Source organism: Natator depressus, chromosome 7 (genome assembly GCF_965152275.1).
Source record: "Natator depressus isolate rNatDep1 chromosome 7, rNatDep2.hap1, whole genome shotgun sequence".
Taxonomy (NCBI): Eukaryota; Metazoa; Chordata; order Testudines; family Cheloniidae; genus Natator; species Natator depressus.
In genome coordinates, this window is record NC_134240.1 from 98,783,448 (window position 1) to 98,801,620 (window position 18,173).

Here is an 18,173-nt window from a genome sequence, read left to right on the forward strand (position 1 = left end):
ACTACTGATTGAGGGGGGAAGAGTACTTGTTTTGGTTAAATACGCAACATGTCCTTTGTTGAAAAGACTACATACTATACTTGCAGGGGTATGGACTTAATGATTTAATGGATCTCTTCCATTTCTAACTTCTTTGTTCCTATGATGTACTGTACCATGTTCACATCTATCAATATTTAAATTGTTTATAAGTTATATATCCTCTACATTTGCTACTGAACACTAAATCTTACAACTGCAGAGTTTCCATTTATATTTGAGGCAAACAATCCTCTCAGTAGTAGGCAATTAATGGTGTGTTATTCATTTTACAGCACTAACATCCTCTGTGGTTGATGCATAAAAACTGCAGGTAGTTTCTGAAACTTTCTACTGTACTACAAAAAGATTCAATTCTTATCACAGCCCCTTTGCAAAATAAACTTCTTTTTGTCTAGTAGAATATCCATGCATGACAAGAAATTACTATTGATTGAATATTTTCAAATAGTTATTGTTTAAGCTACTCTCTACAATTTGTAAGCCAAGTATTTTTCAATGGCTTGGTCTGAAAGAAATGTGGAAAAAAGTACCTTTAAACTGAGACCCACAAACCAATCTTGTGGACTTAGGGAAGGGATAAAACAAACTGAAGTTGCCACGGCCTTTTGGCTAAGATCAAGTGTAGTATCAGGAAGATGGAATAGGAGCTTGCTCTCACTATACTCCGCACCTGAACATAGCCGTTATATGGATAACTTACCCCCATATCTCAATGTCTGTACTTTGACCGGTTAAACTATTACCCCCAGTCGGGGAGATTGCAGATTATTATGTAATCCTTACTCCACCAGCTTCTAAACCGAATTTCACACCCCTTGATAATCTGTACCTTATTCCCTGACAACCAGAAACTTCTATGCTTGAACTCTGTACCGTTTTTTATTTCAACATTATCTTAATAAAATTATTAAATCAGTTCTTATCAGTTTAACATATAGAAGTTGAAGCTTTTCATGTACCTTCTTCTGTTTTCTTAATTCCATTGTGGAATGATGTCTGGCTTATTTCTTTGGAATGATAAATAAGAAAATAAAGCCTCTGTGTTGCTGAGGGATTTCTTATGGAGTGTGTAATTGAAGAAAGAAACTACTTCATCCATTAGCAATTCCTCATGAGAAGAATCCCTGAAAAAGAGGAGAAATGGCATCAAGGAATGGAATTAAAGAACATATTCTTTGTGAATATTTTGTAGGTCTTATTTGTCAAAAAGCAACTCTACTCCATGCCATAATGAAGGAGAGACTATTTCCATATGACAATATGGAGGAGTGGACATCCTGTAGATTTACAGGGAGGCTCACTGATATTACATCAAATTTACTACTCATTAGAAGATGCTCTGGATAAAGCGAAAGATGAGGGCTTTGACTTTTCCATGATTGCCCTTCTGTTTGGAGAAAGGCTGTTTCTTAAGAAGCTGTTGATCCAGACCTCTGCATTGCTGGGAAAAGGACTACCTCTGTTACACCCGAATGGAGTGGATTTCCTCTTCAAGATGGTATGCAAAAGGCTCAAGGACTGAAAGGAGGAGCACATGTCCGTTATCTCAAAAGTGTCTTCTATTTTGACAGTTGTCATAAATATAAAGGGAAGGGTAAACCCCTTTAAAATCCTTCCTGGCCAGAGGAAAAATCCTCTCACCTGAAAAAGGGTTAAGAAGCTAAAGGTAACCTCTCTGGCACCTGACCAAAATGACTAATGAGGAGACAAGATACTTTCAAAAGCTGGGAGGAGGAAGAGAAACAAAGGGTCTGTGTCTGTCTGTATGCTGCTTTTGCCGGGGATAGAACAGGAATGGAGTCTTAGAACTTTAGTAAGTAATCTAGCTAGGTATGTGTTAGACTATGATTTCTTTAAATGGCTGAGAAAAGAACTGTGCTGAATAGAATGACTATTCCTGTGTGTCTTTTTTGTAACTTAAGGTTTTGCCTAGAGGGATTCTCTATGTTTTGAATCTAATTACCCTGTAAGGTATCTACCATCCTGATTTTACAGAGGTGATTCCTTTACTTCTATTAAAAGTCTTCTTGTAAGAAAACTGAATGTTTTTTCATTGTTCTAAGATCCAAGGGTTTGGGTCTGTGGTCACCTATGCAAATTGGTGAGGATTTTTACCAAACCTTCTCCAGGAAGTGGCGTGCAAGGGTTGGGAGGATTTTGGGGGGAAAGACATGTCTAAACTACATTTCCCAGTAAACCCAGTTAAAGTTTGGTGGTGGCAGTGGATCCAAGGGCAAAGGATAAAATTAATTTGTACCTTGGGGAAGTTTTAACCTAAGCTGGTGAAAGTAAGCTTAGGAGGTTTTCATGCAGGTCCCCACATCTGTACCCTAGAGTTCAGAGTGGGGAAGGAACCTTGACAACAATGAACAGGTTTGGGCGTTCAAATACCATGTCCTCTGTTTTAGCCTTGACCTCAAAAGACAGGGTGGAGTTCTTCAGTCAAAATTAAGAGTGCATTGTAACTGTTACAACTGAGTTGACCACAATGTCATGAGTGAAATACACCACAATGAAGTATTTTTTCCCATTCAGAAACTAAGGCTTTGATATTCTCTCTCTCCATCTCTAGAAGGTGCTACAATGATAGGAGAAGCTTGTCTACAAACAGAAGTAATATTTCACCAACAACACCTGAAAATTTGCAATACAGTTGTATAGTTGTTTATGAATATATGCTTCTTAAAGCATCCATACTCTTTGCTTCCTTTTCTTGTGGCATAGATGTTGAAGCTCTCCCAGCTTCTGATCCTCTTGCTAAAAAGTAACACAATGAGTGATTTTGGAGGAGTGCTGATAAAAATGCTTCAACCCATATTGAAGAATCTGATCTATTTATCAGACTAGTGTGGATGCAAGAGTGAGCCAATATCCCTTGCCAGCTGCAGGAGACATTCACTTACTCTCTTTCTTATGTAGCTCTAGGATATAGATTCATAGATTCTAAAGCCAGAATGGACATCCAGTCTTGATTTAAAACTTCTCAGTGGTGGAGAATTCACCACGACCCTGGGTAAATTGTTGCAATGATTAATTATCAATAGGCTATCAACTGATGGATCTTTTCCTGAACTACCAAAAATTGGATATCCAGATTTTCCACCACCCTTCTTGGAAGGTCTTGAAAGCTTCCAAAGTCATAGAGTGGCGCGATCAAAGAAGATCTCATATTAACATGAGTAGAAAAAGAGGGAGGACATTCTAGCTGTTCTTGTTCTCCATCCACCAAATGATCTGCATCCCCAGCAGACAATTCTGTTGTGTATAAATGAACCTCAGGTGATGATATCCACACTAAGGCAGCAGATGGTTTCAGTAGATTCTCAGAAGAATGAAAACATTCTCTTTGTGGCTTTCACAGGAAAGCTAACCTTACATGACTTACTGCTGAGGGTGGAGCCCACATGAGCCAATCTGCCCATGAAGCACAACACCCAAAGGGATGCGGTGGCTGCCCCACTGAACAACAACAGAAGTGGCTGCAAGAAAAAAAAAAGGAAGAAGGAGCCTGGGGTCTGAGAAGAACTGGGGGGCAGGCATGTCTCCTTATATAACTTCATACCAAATGGTCAGTCCATGATTTTCAGAACCTCTAATATAGGTACTAAGACCTTTGGCATGGCTCAGAGTAGGGATCTATGCTGTCAATACCTGAAGGAGACAATATTATTTTTAAAATTTAAACTTTCAGCAATGACATTTTCATTGTCATTATTTAATAGCTGTTGACCTTACTGCAACAGAAACCACATTTTGAACTTTTCACAATTTTTTACACAGTCAAACCTCCCACTGACTTCAATACCAGTCTTGTCTGAGTAAGGTCAGTATTTCGTCCTGTGAGCTCTCAATAATGGGAAATTAGACCAACATTTTCTAAAATGGATGCCTAAAAATAGGTACCTAAATAACTGGGCTGATTGTTTTCATAGGTGGTGAGTTCCCATAGCCTTCATTAGAGTTTGAGTGCTCAGCACCTTTGAACATCAGGACACTTACTTAGGAGCCTATTTTAAGCACCCAACTTTGAAATTGTTCACCTCAGATTTAATTTAAAGATTTTTTTGTACCATAATATGAGAATGTATGCACTTAATCTCACAAGTCTTTTGTGAGAGTAATATTATCCCCATTTTACAGATGAGGAAACTGATTCAGAGAGAGGTTAAAAGACTTGCTCAAAATCACACAGAACGTAAAATCAAACTCTGATTTCCTAATTCCCAGTCCAGTGCCTTAATCACAAAACCATCACTTCTTTCTATCAAGATTAGATACATATGACCTGGTAGTTTACGCACAAGACCAGGAGTCAAAAATTCCTGGCTGAGATAATGGCTTCTTGTAGGGACTTGGACTTAACTTCTTTTTCCCATTTTCTCCATCTTTAAAGTGGGAATAATAATTGTCACTTACTTACCTTATAAGGCTGTTGTGATAATTAACTGGAAGTTTGTAAAGTACCATATAATTATTAATCTTATTATAGATAAGCTGCCCTGGCAGTCTATAATGCTGCCATATAAGGGTTATAGGAGTTAAAATTTGTTATTAGGTCCATTATTCTCAAGGCTACCAGGATCTTGGAGAATTGCTGAGGAATAACACTCAGTCACGGGAGAAACTGATGTCTCACACTATTTTTGAGCAATTTCCTTTGGCCGTTGTCAACACTGACAATGTTCTCAGTGGTACCAGATGACAGAACAAGGAGTAATGGCCTCAAGTTGCAGTGCGGGAGGTTTAGGTTGGATATTAGGAAAAACTTTTTCACTAGGAGGGTGGTGAAGTTACCTAGGGAGGTAAACCTTCCTTAGAGGTTTTTAAGGTCAGCTTGACAAAGCCCTGGCTGGGATGATTTAGTTGGGGATTGGTCCTGCTTTGAGCAGGGGGTTGGACTAGATGACCTCCTGAGGTCCCTTCCAACTCTGATATTCTATGATTCTATGACATACTTTGAAAGTGGTCACAACCATAACACTTCAGAGTAGGAAGAAGGTTACCACAATTCAAGGGCTTTTGGGGAGGGTTCTTGGGTACTCCCACACACCAGTGCATTTAAAAAACAAACAAATAAAAAACTGGTTGTACAGTTGGATGACTTTTTATTTTTTAATAAAAATTATATAGCTGCCTGTGGGTCATAAGTGCTCCTTGTGCATCAAAAAGCATGGAAAAGGCTGAAATGCACAAAAATACTCAAAAACCAGTTATAGGAATAACTACTGCAGCATGCCCTCAGATTGTCAGTGAAACCCTTGTGTTGAAAAACACACGAGGACTCTAGCCACATAATACTATCGATCAGAGTCAGGCAGCTACATAGCACCTCACATCAAGATGATGGGTGACAGCACATACTTAACATGCAACAAAAAAAGGGAAGTGAACTGTGGGTGTTTAAAACCTCTAAATGCCAAATGGTTTATTTGTATGCCTAAATATGGGTTTAGACGCCTGGCTTGAGGCCTCCAGGTTTGAAAATTGTGGTCATTTCCCTTAGTGCTCAGTTTTGTACCACCTGGGATACACATCCTATTTAAATATGTCCCTACTGGAGATAGGCAAAATGGTTCTCAAAAAATAGGAAGCAGACTAAACATTTTCCTTCCTATTCAGTAATGTGTTCTGTAATTACACAGAAGCACAATAGAAAGCTGGCCTTTACTCCCTTGCTTTGCTGTAAAATCTCACCATTAACATGTATAATTTTACAATAATCTTTCCATTAACATTATGTGGAAGTTGGAGTTTACTCCTAGCTTTAGAATACAGGTAATTATAGACTTAGTTTTGTTTAATGATTGAAACAACCTTGGTCTCGTAATTAGATAACTAAACATTTACTGCTAGTGATAAAAATAAGCTAATAAAATACACTTTACAAATAAAAACAAGGTGGATGGTCATATATCTTTTATGGTGCCTTCTTTAGGCTGTGCATAAACAGAACAAACCTTTTTATTATTTTCCCCCAATAAGTCTTCTTACCTTATTTTCTACACCTAGTGAATCATTTATAATCCTTTTTATTTTCAACCCACAGACTAATGCAGCATCAGTCATACTTCCACATGGATTTTGTTTTCTTTATGTTACAGCATTACCAGAGCTTGAAGGCACAGAAATTAGACTACCGTTTACATTAAACCACACACACACACACACCTTTTCAAATAACATTTCCAGTTTGACTTAACACCTTCAAAAGCAAGAAAATTCAAAGTGAAGCTTGACACTCCATCCTTAATTCAATGTATTGTTCCAAGCTACTGCAGAATTTATGGTATAGTATATAAGATCACACAGTATTTGAAGACCATGCAATGAAATTTCAGGTTCAGCCTTTAATTCCCTTACTTGTACTGGGTTAAGGAAGGCTCTTAATGTTAGGTTAAATTAAAGCACATATATACTTATAGTTTTTTGTTACAAATAAAAAATGATCACACTAGGCCTGTCACAGGGTGGCTGGCTCCTGAAACTGAAGTAGATCCAGCAAACTGTGTCAGAACAAGTGCTCCCAGTTGGGCCAGTTAAGGGGGAAGGCTGTACCTGGGGCTATAAAAGGTCAGAGAGAGAGAGAGAGAGCTGGTCTACACCTGAAACTTAGCTATGTCACTCTTGGAGACAGAGTTAAGCTGATCTAAGCCACAGTGTAGACAGCACTAGGTTGACAGAAGAATTCTAGCTACCAGCATTTGGAGAGGTGGATTTATTACAGCAACAGAAGACTCCCTTCCATCACTGTAAGTGTACGCCAGTGTAGCATTTCTAGTAGAGACATAGCACCAATGAGGGGGAATTGGCTGAAAGAGAGAGCAAGCTAGTAAATTGCTGAAAGCAGAAGTGCAAGACTGCCAGAGTCCCCTGTGAGGGGAAGTGTGCCACAAGACAGGGTTTCTCTCAACCTTGCTAAGGACTTGCTGCCATACCCACAGTCTCTTTTAGGCAGTCTTACTGTCCAAACTGAAACAAACCAGTTTGTCAGCTCACCCTTTATGTTTTGGGCTCTCACTGCCTCCTCTCTCATGGGACTTTGGCAGTTCTGCTACTGTAAGGGTGGGCAAACTTTTTGGCCTGAGGGCCGCATCTGGGTATGGAAATTGTATGGCGGGCCATGAATTCTCACAAAATTGGGGGTTGGGGTGTGGGCTCCAGCTGGAGGTGGGGGCTCTGGGGTGGGGCCAGGGATGAGGGGCTTGGGGTGCAGGAGGGGGCTGGAGGTGGAGCAGAGGGGTTTGGAGTATAGGAGGGGGCTCTGGGCTGACGCAGGGGGTTGGGGTGGCAGGGGGTTTGGGCTCTGGGCTGGAGGTGTGGATTCCAGGGTGGGGCCAGAAATGAGAGGCTCAGGGTGCGGGAGGGACCTCTGGGCTGGGACACAAGGTTGGGGTATGGGAGAGCAGGCTCTGGGCTGGGGCTGAGGGGTTCGAGCAGGCTTCAGACAGAAGAGGACTCCGGACTGGGGTAGGGGGTTGAGGTGTGTGTGGGGTGGTGAGGGCTCTCGGTGGGGGTACAGGCTCTGGGGTGTGGCTGGAAATGAGTGGTTTGGGGGGCAGGAGGGTGCTCTGGGCTGGGACCGAGGGGTTCAGAGGGCGGGAGGGGATCAGGGCTGGGGCAGGGGTTTGGGACGCAGGAGGAGGTCAGGGGTGCAGGCTCCAGGCAGCTCTGCACTCTGCTCTGTCTGCAGGCATGCCTCCCGCAGCTCCCATTGGCCGTGGTTCCCGGCCAGTGGGAGCTGCAGAGCCTACGCTTGGGGCGGGGGCAGGGTGCGGAGCCCCCTGGCTATCGCTGCGTGTAGGAGCCGGAGAGGAGACATGCTGGTGCTTCTGAGAGCCGCGCGGCACAGCGGGACCTCAAGGGCCGTGTTAAAGAGTCTGACGGGCCAGATGCGGTCCACAGGCCGTACTTTGCCCACCCCTGTGCTACTGCCTGCAGTTCTCTCTCCCAGCCAGTCCCCTCTCATTGTGTCTCTCTCTCTGACCCTTTATAGCCTCAGATGTAGTCCTGCTCCTTAATTGGCCTAACTGGGAATACCTGTTATGGTACAGTAGGCTACTTCAGTGCCCAACCCTTCTATTGCTGAAGACAATATCAAAACTCCCTTTGACTTCAATGGGAGCAAATTGGATTTCATGTATATGAGGGGACAAAGTAGATCATTTTTGCTGATTTGTGTCCGTTGTAATTCATTAGTATAAGCAAACACATAATTATATGTAAGAACATGGAGCTGTTGCCAAGGATTTTGCCACTTGTTTTGTATCATAAGGCCATAACGCAGATGTGTATTAATATGATATGTGCGTTAAAATATACTTTTAAAAATGAAATCCCTCTACTTGTTCTATATTTTAATAATGCCTAAAAGGCCAGGCCTACATTATAAATTGTGAAAAGGCTCACTGAAACAAAAGCATTTTGAGTTGTAGGAACACCAATGATTTTGAAAATAAAAGAAAAATGGGCCTGATGCTGCTTCCATTTAAGTCAATGGTAAGACTCCCATTAGACTTTAGTTTCAGGGTTCAGCAGATCAGTTTGAAGTGCTTAAATTCAAAACAACACTATATCAACTCCTTTCAGGAATAAAAAACAAACATACAGTAGGAGATGACATGTCACGAGATCAGAACTATGATTCTTGGTAAAACATGCATGCAGTTGAACTCCTGGCAAAGTAAAACTACAGCTCTCAATCCATTTAGGATAAAATAAGAAGCTGCATTCACAGTAACATAAGCTTAGAGGTTACACCCTGCTGTAACAACCTTGTGTGTCATAAAATAAAAGGCATAAGCTGAAGGTTAAAGTCCTAGGAGACAGTGTAGGCTGCTTTCAGTGATTTTTTTTTTTTTTACTAGAAAGTCTTTTGTTCTCTGTCTCAAGCTCCAAGGTTTATCATTTTTTATTTTTTTAATTCACCAATTTTTTTGCTGTGCTTTAACTACATAATGCAAATTCCTAAATATTCTTCTTTTTAAAAGACATCTCAGTAAGGAGGGAATTAATGTTAATAGGCTACATCATACCTCCTGATCAGAGTGCGGAAGGACCCCCTGTCAGGGGTGGATTGGATCCTCCTGTGCCGATGGGACAGTCGGATACACATGGCAGGCTGGAAGAGAAAAGGAGGTTCCATGTTGTGGGTTAACACTGGAGGAGGGAAACAGGGCAATATCTGGAAAAAATATTACAATAATGTGAGTCCCAAATCATGTTGCAGCTCCACCAGACGCAGCAGCAGGGACAGTAGTGACCACCCCTCTGCAGAGAGCCTGTCCACGCAACATCGTTGTTAAAATGCTGGTAACTAGTGATACTTCAACAGCCTGTTGCTACACTGGTACATGCGTACAGAAATCCAGCCTTGGACAACTCTTGTGTAATTTGCCAAAGCAAGAAAGTATTTCTCAGGTTACTTTAAAAGTAACTTTTATGTAGCTGATGCCGGTGGGTCACAGGCACACGCACACACCTTTGTTCAATGGCAATGCACTTTGAGAAGAAAATGTTTTGGAGAGGGGTTGAGTGAAACAATTATAATGGTTTTGCCTGCACAGCCTGCCCCGGAAACCAGGCACTATACTGCCCAGAGTGGCAGCTGCTGTGCGGGTTGCAGGGTGGTGTTTGTCCATCCGTGTACGTGCATAGCCTGTGCACGACCTGTGCCCGGGCTCAATCCGCACCAGGAGGTTCCCCTGGCCCAGGAGGCGGGGCCGACCCGCCCTGTTTCCGCCCAGCCGCCCGCCCCGGGGGGACTCGCTGCCGGCCCGGGCCTAGACCGCGCGCTACGATCGGGATTCTGCGCACTGGCTGCGGACCGAGCGCCGAGCTAGGGAGACCGGTGGCTGGCGCTGGGCCGCATGGAGCTGCTGGCGCTGCACACGCGGCGGCGGCGGGGGGCGCTGGTCCCGCCGGAGCCCGCGGGAGAACCGGAGCGCGTAAGTTCCGCCCGCGGAGGGAGGAAGGGGCGCTGCGGTTTCTGGCGGCGGGCCGGGGTGGTCCGTGCCCCGCCGCGACTGCAGAAGACTCCTGGCTCCCCGGGCACGTTGCCAGGCCCGGAGCGCTCTGCTGCCACCCGGCAGGTTCCCGAGCGGCGCTCGCAGTCGCCAGCTCCTCGCGAGGGCCCCGTGAGTTCCTAAAGCAACTGCAAACCCCGCGCTTCCCCCTTCCGTTCACACTACTCCGAGTTGTGCTGCGCGCTACCGCTCCTTGTCCTTTCCAGGGAGCTCGCTCGGCGTCCACGCAGGTTTGAAGCCCCCGTCACTTTTATTGAGGAAAGGTAGTGATGTCAGCTGTATAAGCCTTCTGCTTCACCTTGGGCAAATCGCTCCCCCCTCCCCCCCGTACCCTGACTCAGTTTCCCGAGCTGCAAAATGTGGATAATGATATTGACCTCTTTTTGCTATGGAACCGGGTTACTTACACTAAAGGGATTAGTCCACCATGGACTTTTAAGTTTCCTGCAAGTTTTGATCCCTTGTATTGGACCTTTGCATACATTTCGCCCTTGAGAGCCACTGAGATATGGCCCTACTGAAGACGCTGCATGTAGCTTAAATTGCTATATCCAATATTAACTGTATGTTGTGTCCATTCTCGCAGTCTTTGCTGAAGCAAATTTCATAGCTACAGCTTTAGTCCCACAGACGCTTGTGCTTGTAACTTTACTCACATAGCTTCATGGGACTAAAGTTCCACATCTGCATATTTGCAGGATTGGAGCCCAAATCTACAAGAAGCAGTTTGTTTGTGTAAAAACTGCAGGATTGAGTCCTTAACTCAAGAAAAGCCCTACAAAGAAAGTTTTTGTGATAGTACATGTACAGTAATGGGTGTGTCCTCAAGAAATTAAATGAGTATTTGTGTTTATAATACAGTCATGTTCTAATTGTTAGTTGTTGCTTAACCTTGAGTAGATACTGATATGAGAAAGAGATTAAAGGATTGTGGGCATTTTGCTCTCAAGACCTTTGCAGGAGGAAAAATGGAAAAGTCTCATTCATTTTGTTGTAAATGAAGTTTTTCATTAAGTAAAAGTACTATGTGGTTTGAGTGATCCATTAAAGTTAATTTGAGGCTTTCCTCCAAATGTAATAGGCTTTGGATAGGTTTCTTGTAAACTAAGAAGTTTCTAACAATTAAAAATGTAGTGTCTTAGGTTAAAATGAGTTGTGAACTTTCTGAGCTATATGCCACTAACTCTTGGAATTTGAGTTTATTTGGCTGGAGTTTTGGCCATTAGCCCCATAGCGTTAGTACTGAAATATTACTGAACTCTCTAGAGGCCCAACCCTGCATAACCTTCCACACCAATGCTTTCACGCACATGTGAAAGTGTTTGCAGAATTTAGCCCTAGCTGAAGTATTGATTTATTTGTTTATTGTTAGCAAAATTAAAGTTGTTAAAATTGAAAGCGAACTGCATGTACACTGATGGTTTGGTCAGACAGACACCAAGTGATGAGGATTTCACAACCTCCCTGGGAGGCCTGTTGCAGTGCTTAACTATTTTAATAGTTAGAAAGTACATTTTCCTCTATATATGCAAGATCTTGCTGACCTTTTCAATAAGAAAACTGGTAAGATCTGTCATGACCTCTGTCCTCCTCCTTTCCTATTACATACAGGCTACCCATTCACCACTTCAGGTTAGTGGAACCTATTCAATGCAGAAGCAAACATAAAATTAAGCTGGAGGCGAAAATTATATAAGGCATTATGACCCAAAGCCCAACAGCAACTTAATAGGCTCACTGAGAAAATCGTCATTAAGTAAAGAAACAGGACTAACAAACTGTTAATTGCTGATTGGAGGAGTTCTGAACCTCTGCTCATGTCCCAGAGTATGCAGTCACAGGCAGCAGTCAGTATCGCACAACTCTGCTAAGGGATATACATATACATGAACATTGATAGCCATTCTGTGGTGAAGCCAAAAAAGTAAAAAGCTATCAATAAATCACCATATCTAGATGTTGGTTAAGAACTGGCCGTCCCTCCCTCTGCAATACTGACTGAGCCAAGCAGACATTGCACCACTTAACACTGATTGTAAATCACCCAAGACATGGGCCTTGAGTGGGGAAAACTGTACCAGTTGAATCAAAATAGTGGCCCATAGCGCCTGCCTAGAGCCCATACGTTGCCCATAACACTAGCTCATAAATATCCAGCAAATAAACCATCTCAGCCCTGTAGAATGGGAGGGCAGCACACAGGTCAGCCATGAAGACAACTGGGCTTGGGTATGTGTGACTCCCCTGGCTGTGTGGGCAATTAGGTCCCATAGTTCTCACAGTATGCTAGTCAACTGCACAATGGAAATGATACATCATAACCAATTATTGCCTCTTGTACTAGAAATCCATGGGTTATGTCAAGCACCCACGTATCACTGGGAAGGCATGCTGCTAGTATTAGAGCAGTACACACAATTGTGCAGACCTGTAGCGCATTACTACCAAGCAGCCAGCATGCAATATTGCTTTCCACAACACTTCTCATGGTGGGAGGAACATGCTATGGTTCTCCTCTTTCTTTTGGTAGTGAAAGTTAGGAGTAGTTAGCTAGGTTAATTTATATTGCAAATGAATGTCAGGATCCATGACTGCTCATCTGCCTAAACATGAGAGAATAATCTTTAGCAGTTAAGAAAAAGGACATAGTTTGACACGCAGACCAAGCACGTTGATGCAGATACATAGCACCCTACAGTCAGAGGAATGCAACAGGGCATATTGTAGAACAGTAACACTCAGACCTCAGTAATTCAGGAGCCAAATTAGCAATCAGCATTACCCAAAGGACCACAGTAGTGTGAATTCGTTCTTTTATATATATATATAAAAATTATTCTCACAGCAAAATGACTGACCAAGCATTATTTTATCAGCTACAATTGGTTAATAACATAGTAAAAGCATCCCAATTGGTTAATAATTAACTCACACAGTGTTTTAATATCACGTGCTGCATAGAGCCACAGGAGATACATTAAAGAGCCACTTGCAGCTCACAAGCCTCAGTCTGAGTATCACTGCTGTAAACCAGAAGTCATCTTCCAAATTACCAGCTGCTACCTCACTAGCACACGTCCCCACATAAGTGCTCATACCATTTTGAGGCTTTCCTTCTTTATGAATCAAGACCCTGGGAAGAACAATTGATACAAGTATTGGCCAGACTTGTATCCCCCACTCAACCATCATTCACAGCTGCACCCACAAACCATGAACCATCCCGTATGTGTTACAGAAGCAGTTGTTAAACCCACAGCATAGGAACCAATGACAAGATGTGATCTGGCTACACATCCCACAGTCCCAGGTTAACATAAGCCAAGAGTCATAGTGTATTAACCTACACATGACTATGATGTACATTAAAACAGCTGCTTCCACAGTGCTAAAATATTTGGATGTGTGAAACCTTCCAGTCATTAAAACATACACTGAACAGGCACACAGACCATTTAGATACACACTCTCTGAAAATGTCCATAGGATGATAGACTTTTGCAGCCAATGTTGCCCATGGTCAGCACAGAACTGATATGGAGTGCTATTAAGTGGTTCTACGTATATACTGTTATTAGCCCTTACATGGCAGACACACATGCTTCCACTCACAAAGCTTTCCTCAGTTTTTGTTCTGGCTTTGCGGCTTGTGATGTCCCATATGTTTTAAAAGGGAATGTTGTATCCCATATAGTTATTTTCTGAGTGGGTAAGGTCGGTCTGTAGACAGTCTTACTTCTAAGGGTATGTCTACACTGCCCATGTGGCAGCACTGCTGTGGCAGCACTATGACGTAGACAGTGTAGATGCTTTATTGCCGGGGGGAGAGTTCTCCCAGCGATTTAAAAAAAAAAAAAAGGCCACCCCAAATGAGGGGTGGTAGTTTTATCCCAGTGATAAAGTGCTGTCTATACTGGCGCTGTCTATACTGGTGCTTTTCAGCACTAAAACTTCGTTGCTCAAATAGCCACACTGTAGTTGGTATTCTGCCTTATTACCAGTTGGCAGTACTAACAGTATTCACTTGCTACTGTCCTACTTCTGAAATGTCTCACGAGGAGAGTCTGTTAGGAGTTTATTGTTGCATTCTCAGGATAAAAGTTTTAAGCTTGAGTGAGTTCATTTCTCTAACCAAATTCATTCCAAGAAGGTGTCTCTCACCTCCTAGCTTGTAAGCATTTTTCTTTATAGTGAGTGCCAGGGCATTCACTTCGGGGAAATTAACAGGAGCCTCAAGACAACTTGTGTTGGTGCTCATATGCTCTTACTCCATTGGTTGATGATGCCTGTTCGAGTGTGACATGAGCAAAAACCCATCTAGTTAGAGGCTAACCTTGTCCATCAGAGAAATACCATTTACAGGTAAGAAAGAAAAAAAAATCTGTTAGTGAACTCTTGCTTTCAAGCCCTGTCTGACTGTAAGTGAGTAGAATGCATAAGAGAAAAAGAACTTTTCTTTGTTCCTTTTTGGGGTTACACAGCCAGATAATGACTTGTCCTGGCTCAGTCATTGTAGTTTGTCCATGTGTGGTAACAAATAGGTTAGAGAGACCATTTTTCAGAGATGAGATAAAATTATCCTCTCAGATCCACATGCCAGATCCCAACTTGCATATTCTGCTCTCTTTCCTGTGAGAGATCCTTGCATCTAGAAAGCAAATTACTAGACACAATCCGAAAGGAGAATTTTCCTCTGAAGGAGCAAATTAGTAGCCGCTCATGACTGCATCACAGGTGTTCTGTGAGCCAAGGAAGTGGAACCTGGTTTCTGTTTTAGACTTAAACTAATAGTAGAAGCCTTAAGATTACCCCTAGTATTAATGCTGGGAAACTGGTCTTGTTTTATAATTTGCAGAGCACTGTACATAGCTCTACACTTTGTTTTTAAACAGCAAAACTCTTCCCTTTTAGGTTCCCTCTAACATGGAATCTTTGGGCCTGACTGTGGCTATTAAATTGCTGCCAACAAAGGGTGTAGTGTGCATCTCTACGGTTCGAGCAGGATCTTCTGGAGGCATCATTTTTGTGGCAGTCAGTACCCAGGGGAGCCCAGAGGAAACTCGGACACTGACATCTTTTCAAAGGGCATGGTGGGCATTCTGCTGCATAGGGGTAAAGGTGCCATAATGCTGTCCTCTCTGGAAAGGCTAGCACCACTTTGGATACTAGGCTTCCTCATTCTTTGTACTCTAACTGCAAAAAGCTAGTTGCTAGGTTCCTGTGCAGGGGGAAGATTCCTTTTGTCATCTCTTCTCTCCCTCTTGTCTCTTCTTAGCCTCCCTTACATTCCTTTGCACATTATTCATCTATATGGTTCCCTTTTCCATATTTGGGTAATTCTTCCTGTATATTATAGGGGCTTGACTTAAGATAGACCTCTAATTTTTGAGAAGTTAATTATTAACTTTGTATTAATTTCCAGGTACTTTGACTTAAAGGTTAGCAAAGGGCTTAGCATTCTCTAAGACTGCACGTTGGGAGCCTGTTTTGTACATACTTGCTGTCATCCAGCTGGAACACGGGCTGAGATATACTATAAACAAAAGATAAAACAAAACAACTGCCAGTGTGGTTCTTAATATATACAGGAGAAAAATGTTTGGCAAAGAGAGAACAAAAGAAAATAGGAATAAGCACTTGACATTGAAGCTTCTAAGATGTTATAAATCTTTCTGTTTGTGTGTGTGTGTGTGTATATATATATATTTAAAGTTATAAGAAAGCAGTCGACAGTCTCTCAAAACTATCTGCAATTGCATTTAGCTCAGTTAATTTTTCATATTAGTTCTTGCACCACCTGTATCACCCTTTCATGATCAGTGTATTCTACAAAGCTAGGAAATAAACTTGTGGCAACTTCACCAGTACTCAAGGGGAAGAGAGATTTATCTGGAAACCTTCCTCTTTCTCCTCCAAACACTCACACATACTTTGCTCCTTAAAGGATAGGTTGGTGTGTATCTTCTCTGTAGAAGGATCTGTTCTTTTCTGTCTTTCCTAGGATAGAATGTGACCTTGTGTTTCTTGTCTTGAGCCCTGGACCCACATTGGATATAGTGCATAAAGCGATCATTAGATTGAGTTTACCATTCCTGGTAAATAGTCATTCTGATGTAATCTTGCCTAGTGGAAACTAGGCTTTCTGAACAACTGACCTGTTGGGCCTTATTAATTGTAAACTTAATAGATCTTGCGTTATTTGGATTCTGTCCAAAGTCAGAATTGATTTATTGGTTTATTGTTCTTCTTCCCGGAGATGATGCTCTGCTTTCATATAATTTCAGTTTAGTTTAGCCTTCTCTGCAGCCAACCTCTCTAGAAACTTCAAGTTCTCTTGGCATCAGTATGATAAGATTTTGTCAGCCAACTACTCTGTATGCTAAATTTCTCTCACTGATATTAAGTATCTTAAACCCAAAAAACAATACCTTGAATTTATTTTTGATAAGCCAAATTTCTTACGATGCATAGCAGTAAATCACTTTTTCCTTTTATCCTTCATTTCATACATCTTGTTAGTTACGTTGCTGTACTGATATACCATAGCCTTTAATAAAGGACAAATTCTACAACAACAAAGGGAAAAGGATGTTTTCCCAGTGGAGGGAAGCCTGGCTTTAGAGGACCTTCTCAGGCTATGTTATTATATTATTCACTTTCTTAGTACAATACATATTTTACTTTTTGATTTACCTCCCTTACAAATATGCTTTATTCCTCAGTAGTGTTCTTGTTTCAACTGTTCTCCACTGAGGTTCCTGGCATATTGATCCATTTTATTTTTACATAACAGGATTTTTTTATATATATTCAAATTTTAAATTTAGTTTCCATGCTTCAGGAGCCTGGTTAGTTTGCTGGCAAGTCATCTCCTGCCTGTGAAGTTCTTATGCTACTGGGAGAGAGAGAATATTTCACTCGGTATTCATTGTGAAGATTGACTCTGTCAATAGACAGTACTGGGATCTGCAAAGCAGTCTATGCTAATGGGCCAATATGTAACACTGATCAACACTGGGGTACGGAGAGGAAAATGTGGATTATTGTACCATGATACCACATATTAAAATGTTGCTATTCCTAAAAACAAAGTTGGTTCAAAAAGATATTGGGGAAAATTTTCAAAGCTACGTTATTTAGAAGCCTAAGTCCTATTTTCAAAGGTAACTTAGAGATTCTGAATAAAGCATGAAAGTCAATGGGACTTAGGATCTGGAAGGTCTAAGTCATTTTTGAAAATGGAACTTAAATGCTTTTGAAATTTTTACCCATCCTCATCTTGTTCTGTAAAGCCCCTCAATATAATCGGGCTATGGAAATTTTGGACACTTGAGAATTGAACTCAAGATTCTTATCTGTTACGGGTTTTCAGGATTTTCTTTTTCTAATTGCAGTGGACTGTGCTTTATGACAATAGGTAAATATTGCTTTTTATTCTTTTAGAAACGAGTATGCAAGAGTTTAGAGCCCATTCCAAATGAGAGTGATTTTTGCCACCAATTAAATGAATGTGCTATGGATTACTGGACTATGGAGCTGGATTCTAAACAGAAAGGTACCACAGAACAATTTATTCCTCAGACCCGTAAGGAAAAGCCAAATTCAATGGTATGTTTACATCACCAACAATAACTATTTATTAGTAGAACATGTTTAAAATACATTTTATAATAAAATTGCAAATAATTGCTTTTTTTGAGAGTTTTGTGTATGTTTTTGTTAGATTTTTCAAAATCATGGAAGCAAAGGTACTGCCCAGCCTTGCCCAAGATGTATTGCAGGAGAATCTGTAAGTATATTAACCTTCTTACTGTGACATAAAAGATAGACTTGTTCTTAAATATTAGATCCATAAAACATAAAGTTAATAAAAATCGCAGTTACATTTCTCAGGAATAAAGCATGTAAATAAAAAAGGCAGATTGATTTAGCTTTTCCGAGGTATGCTAGCAGAGTACAAACTAATATGTTTCCAGCATCAAGTTGAAAATATAGAGATTGCAAACATATTTTTCAAATTTGCTCTAAAAAGCAGTTTACTGAAGTAACTGAATGCATTTTTAAGTAAAAATAATGCCTCATCTCCTCTTTTCCACTAGTATTTCTCAT

At 41.4% G+C, this 18,173-nt stretch overlaps 1 protein-coding gene across 2 annotated transcripts in view; it reads left to right on the forward strand.

Moving 5' to 3' along the window:
- Nucleotides 1-9,707: 9,707 nt before the first annotated feature.
- The window catches only part of C7H10orf143 (chromosome 7 C10orf143 homolog), a 45,283-nt gene continuing 36,817 nt past the window's right edge, over nucleotides 9,708-18,173 (forward strand). The window contains exons 1-3 of one of the 2 annotated variants that reach the window (XM_074959143.1): nucleotides 9,708-9,986; nucleotides 17,508-17,672; nucleotides 17,788-17,853. In XM_074959143.1, coding sequence (XP_074815244.1) covers nucleotides 9,909-9,986; nucleotides 17,508-17,672; nucleotides 17,788-17,853 — 309 coding nt within the window. In that variant the 5' untranslated portion in view covers nucleotides 9,708-9,908. The remainder of the gene's footprint in view (nucleotides 9,987-17,507; nucleotides 17,673-17,787; nucleotides 17,854-18,173) is intronic. The other variant, XM_074959142.1, reaches the window with a different exon arrangement.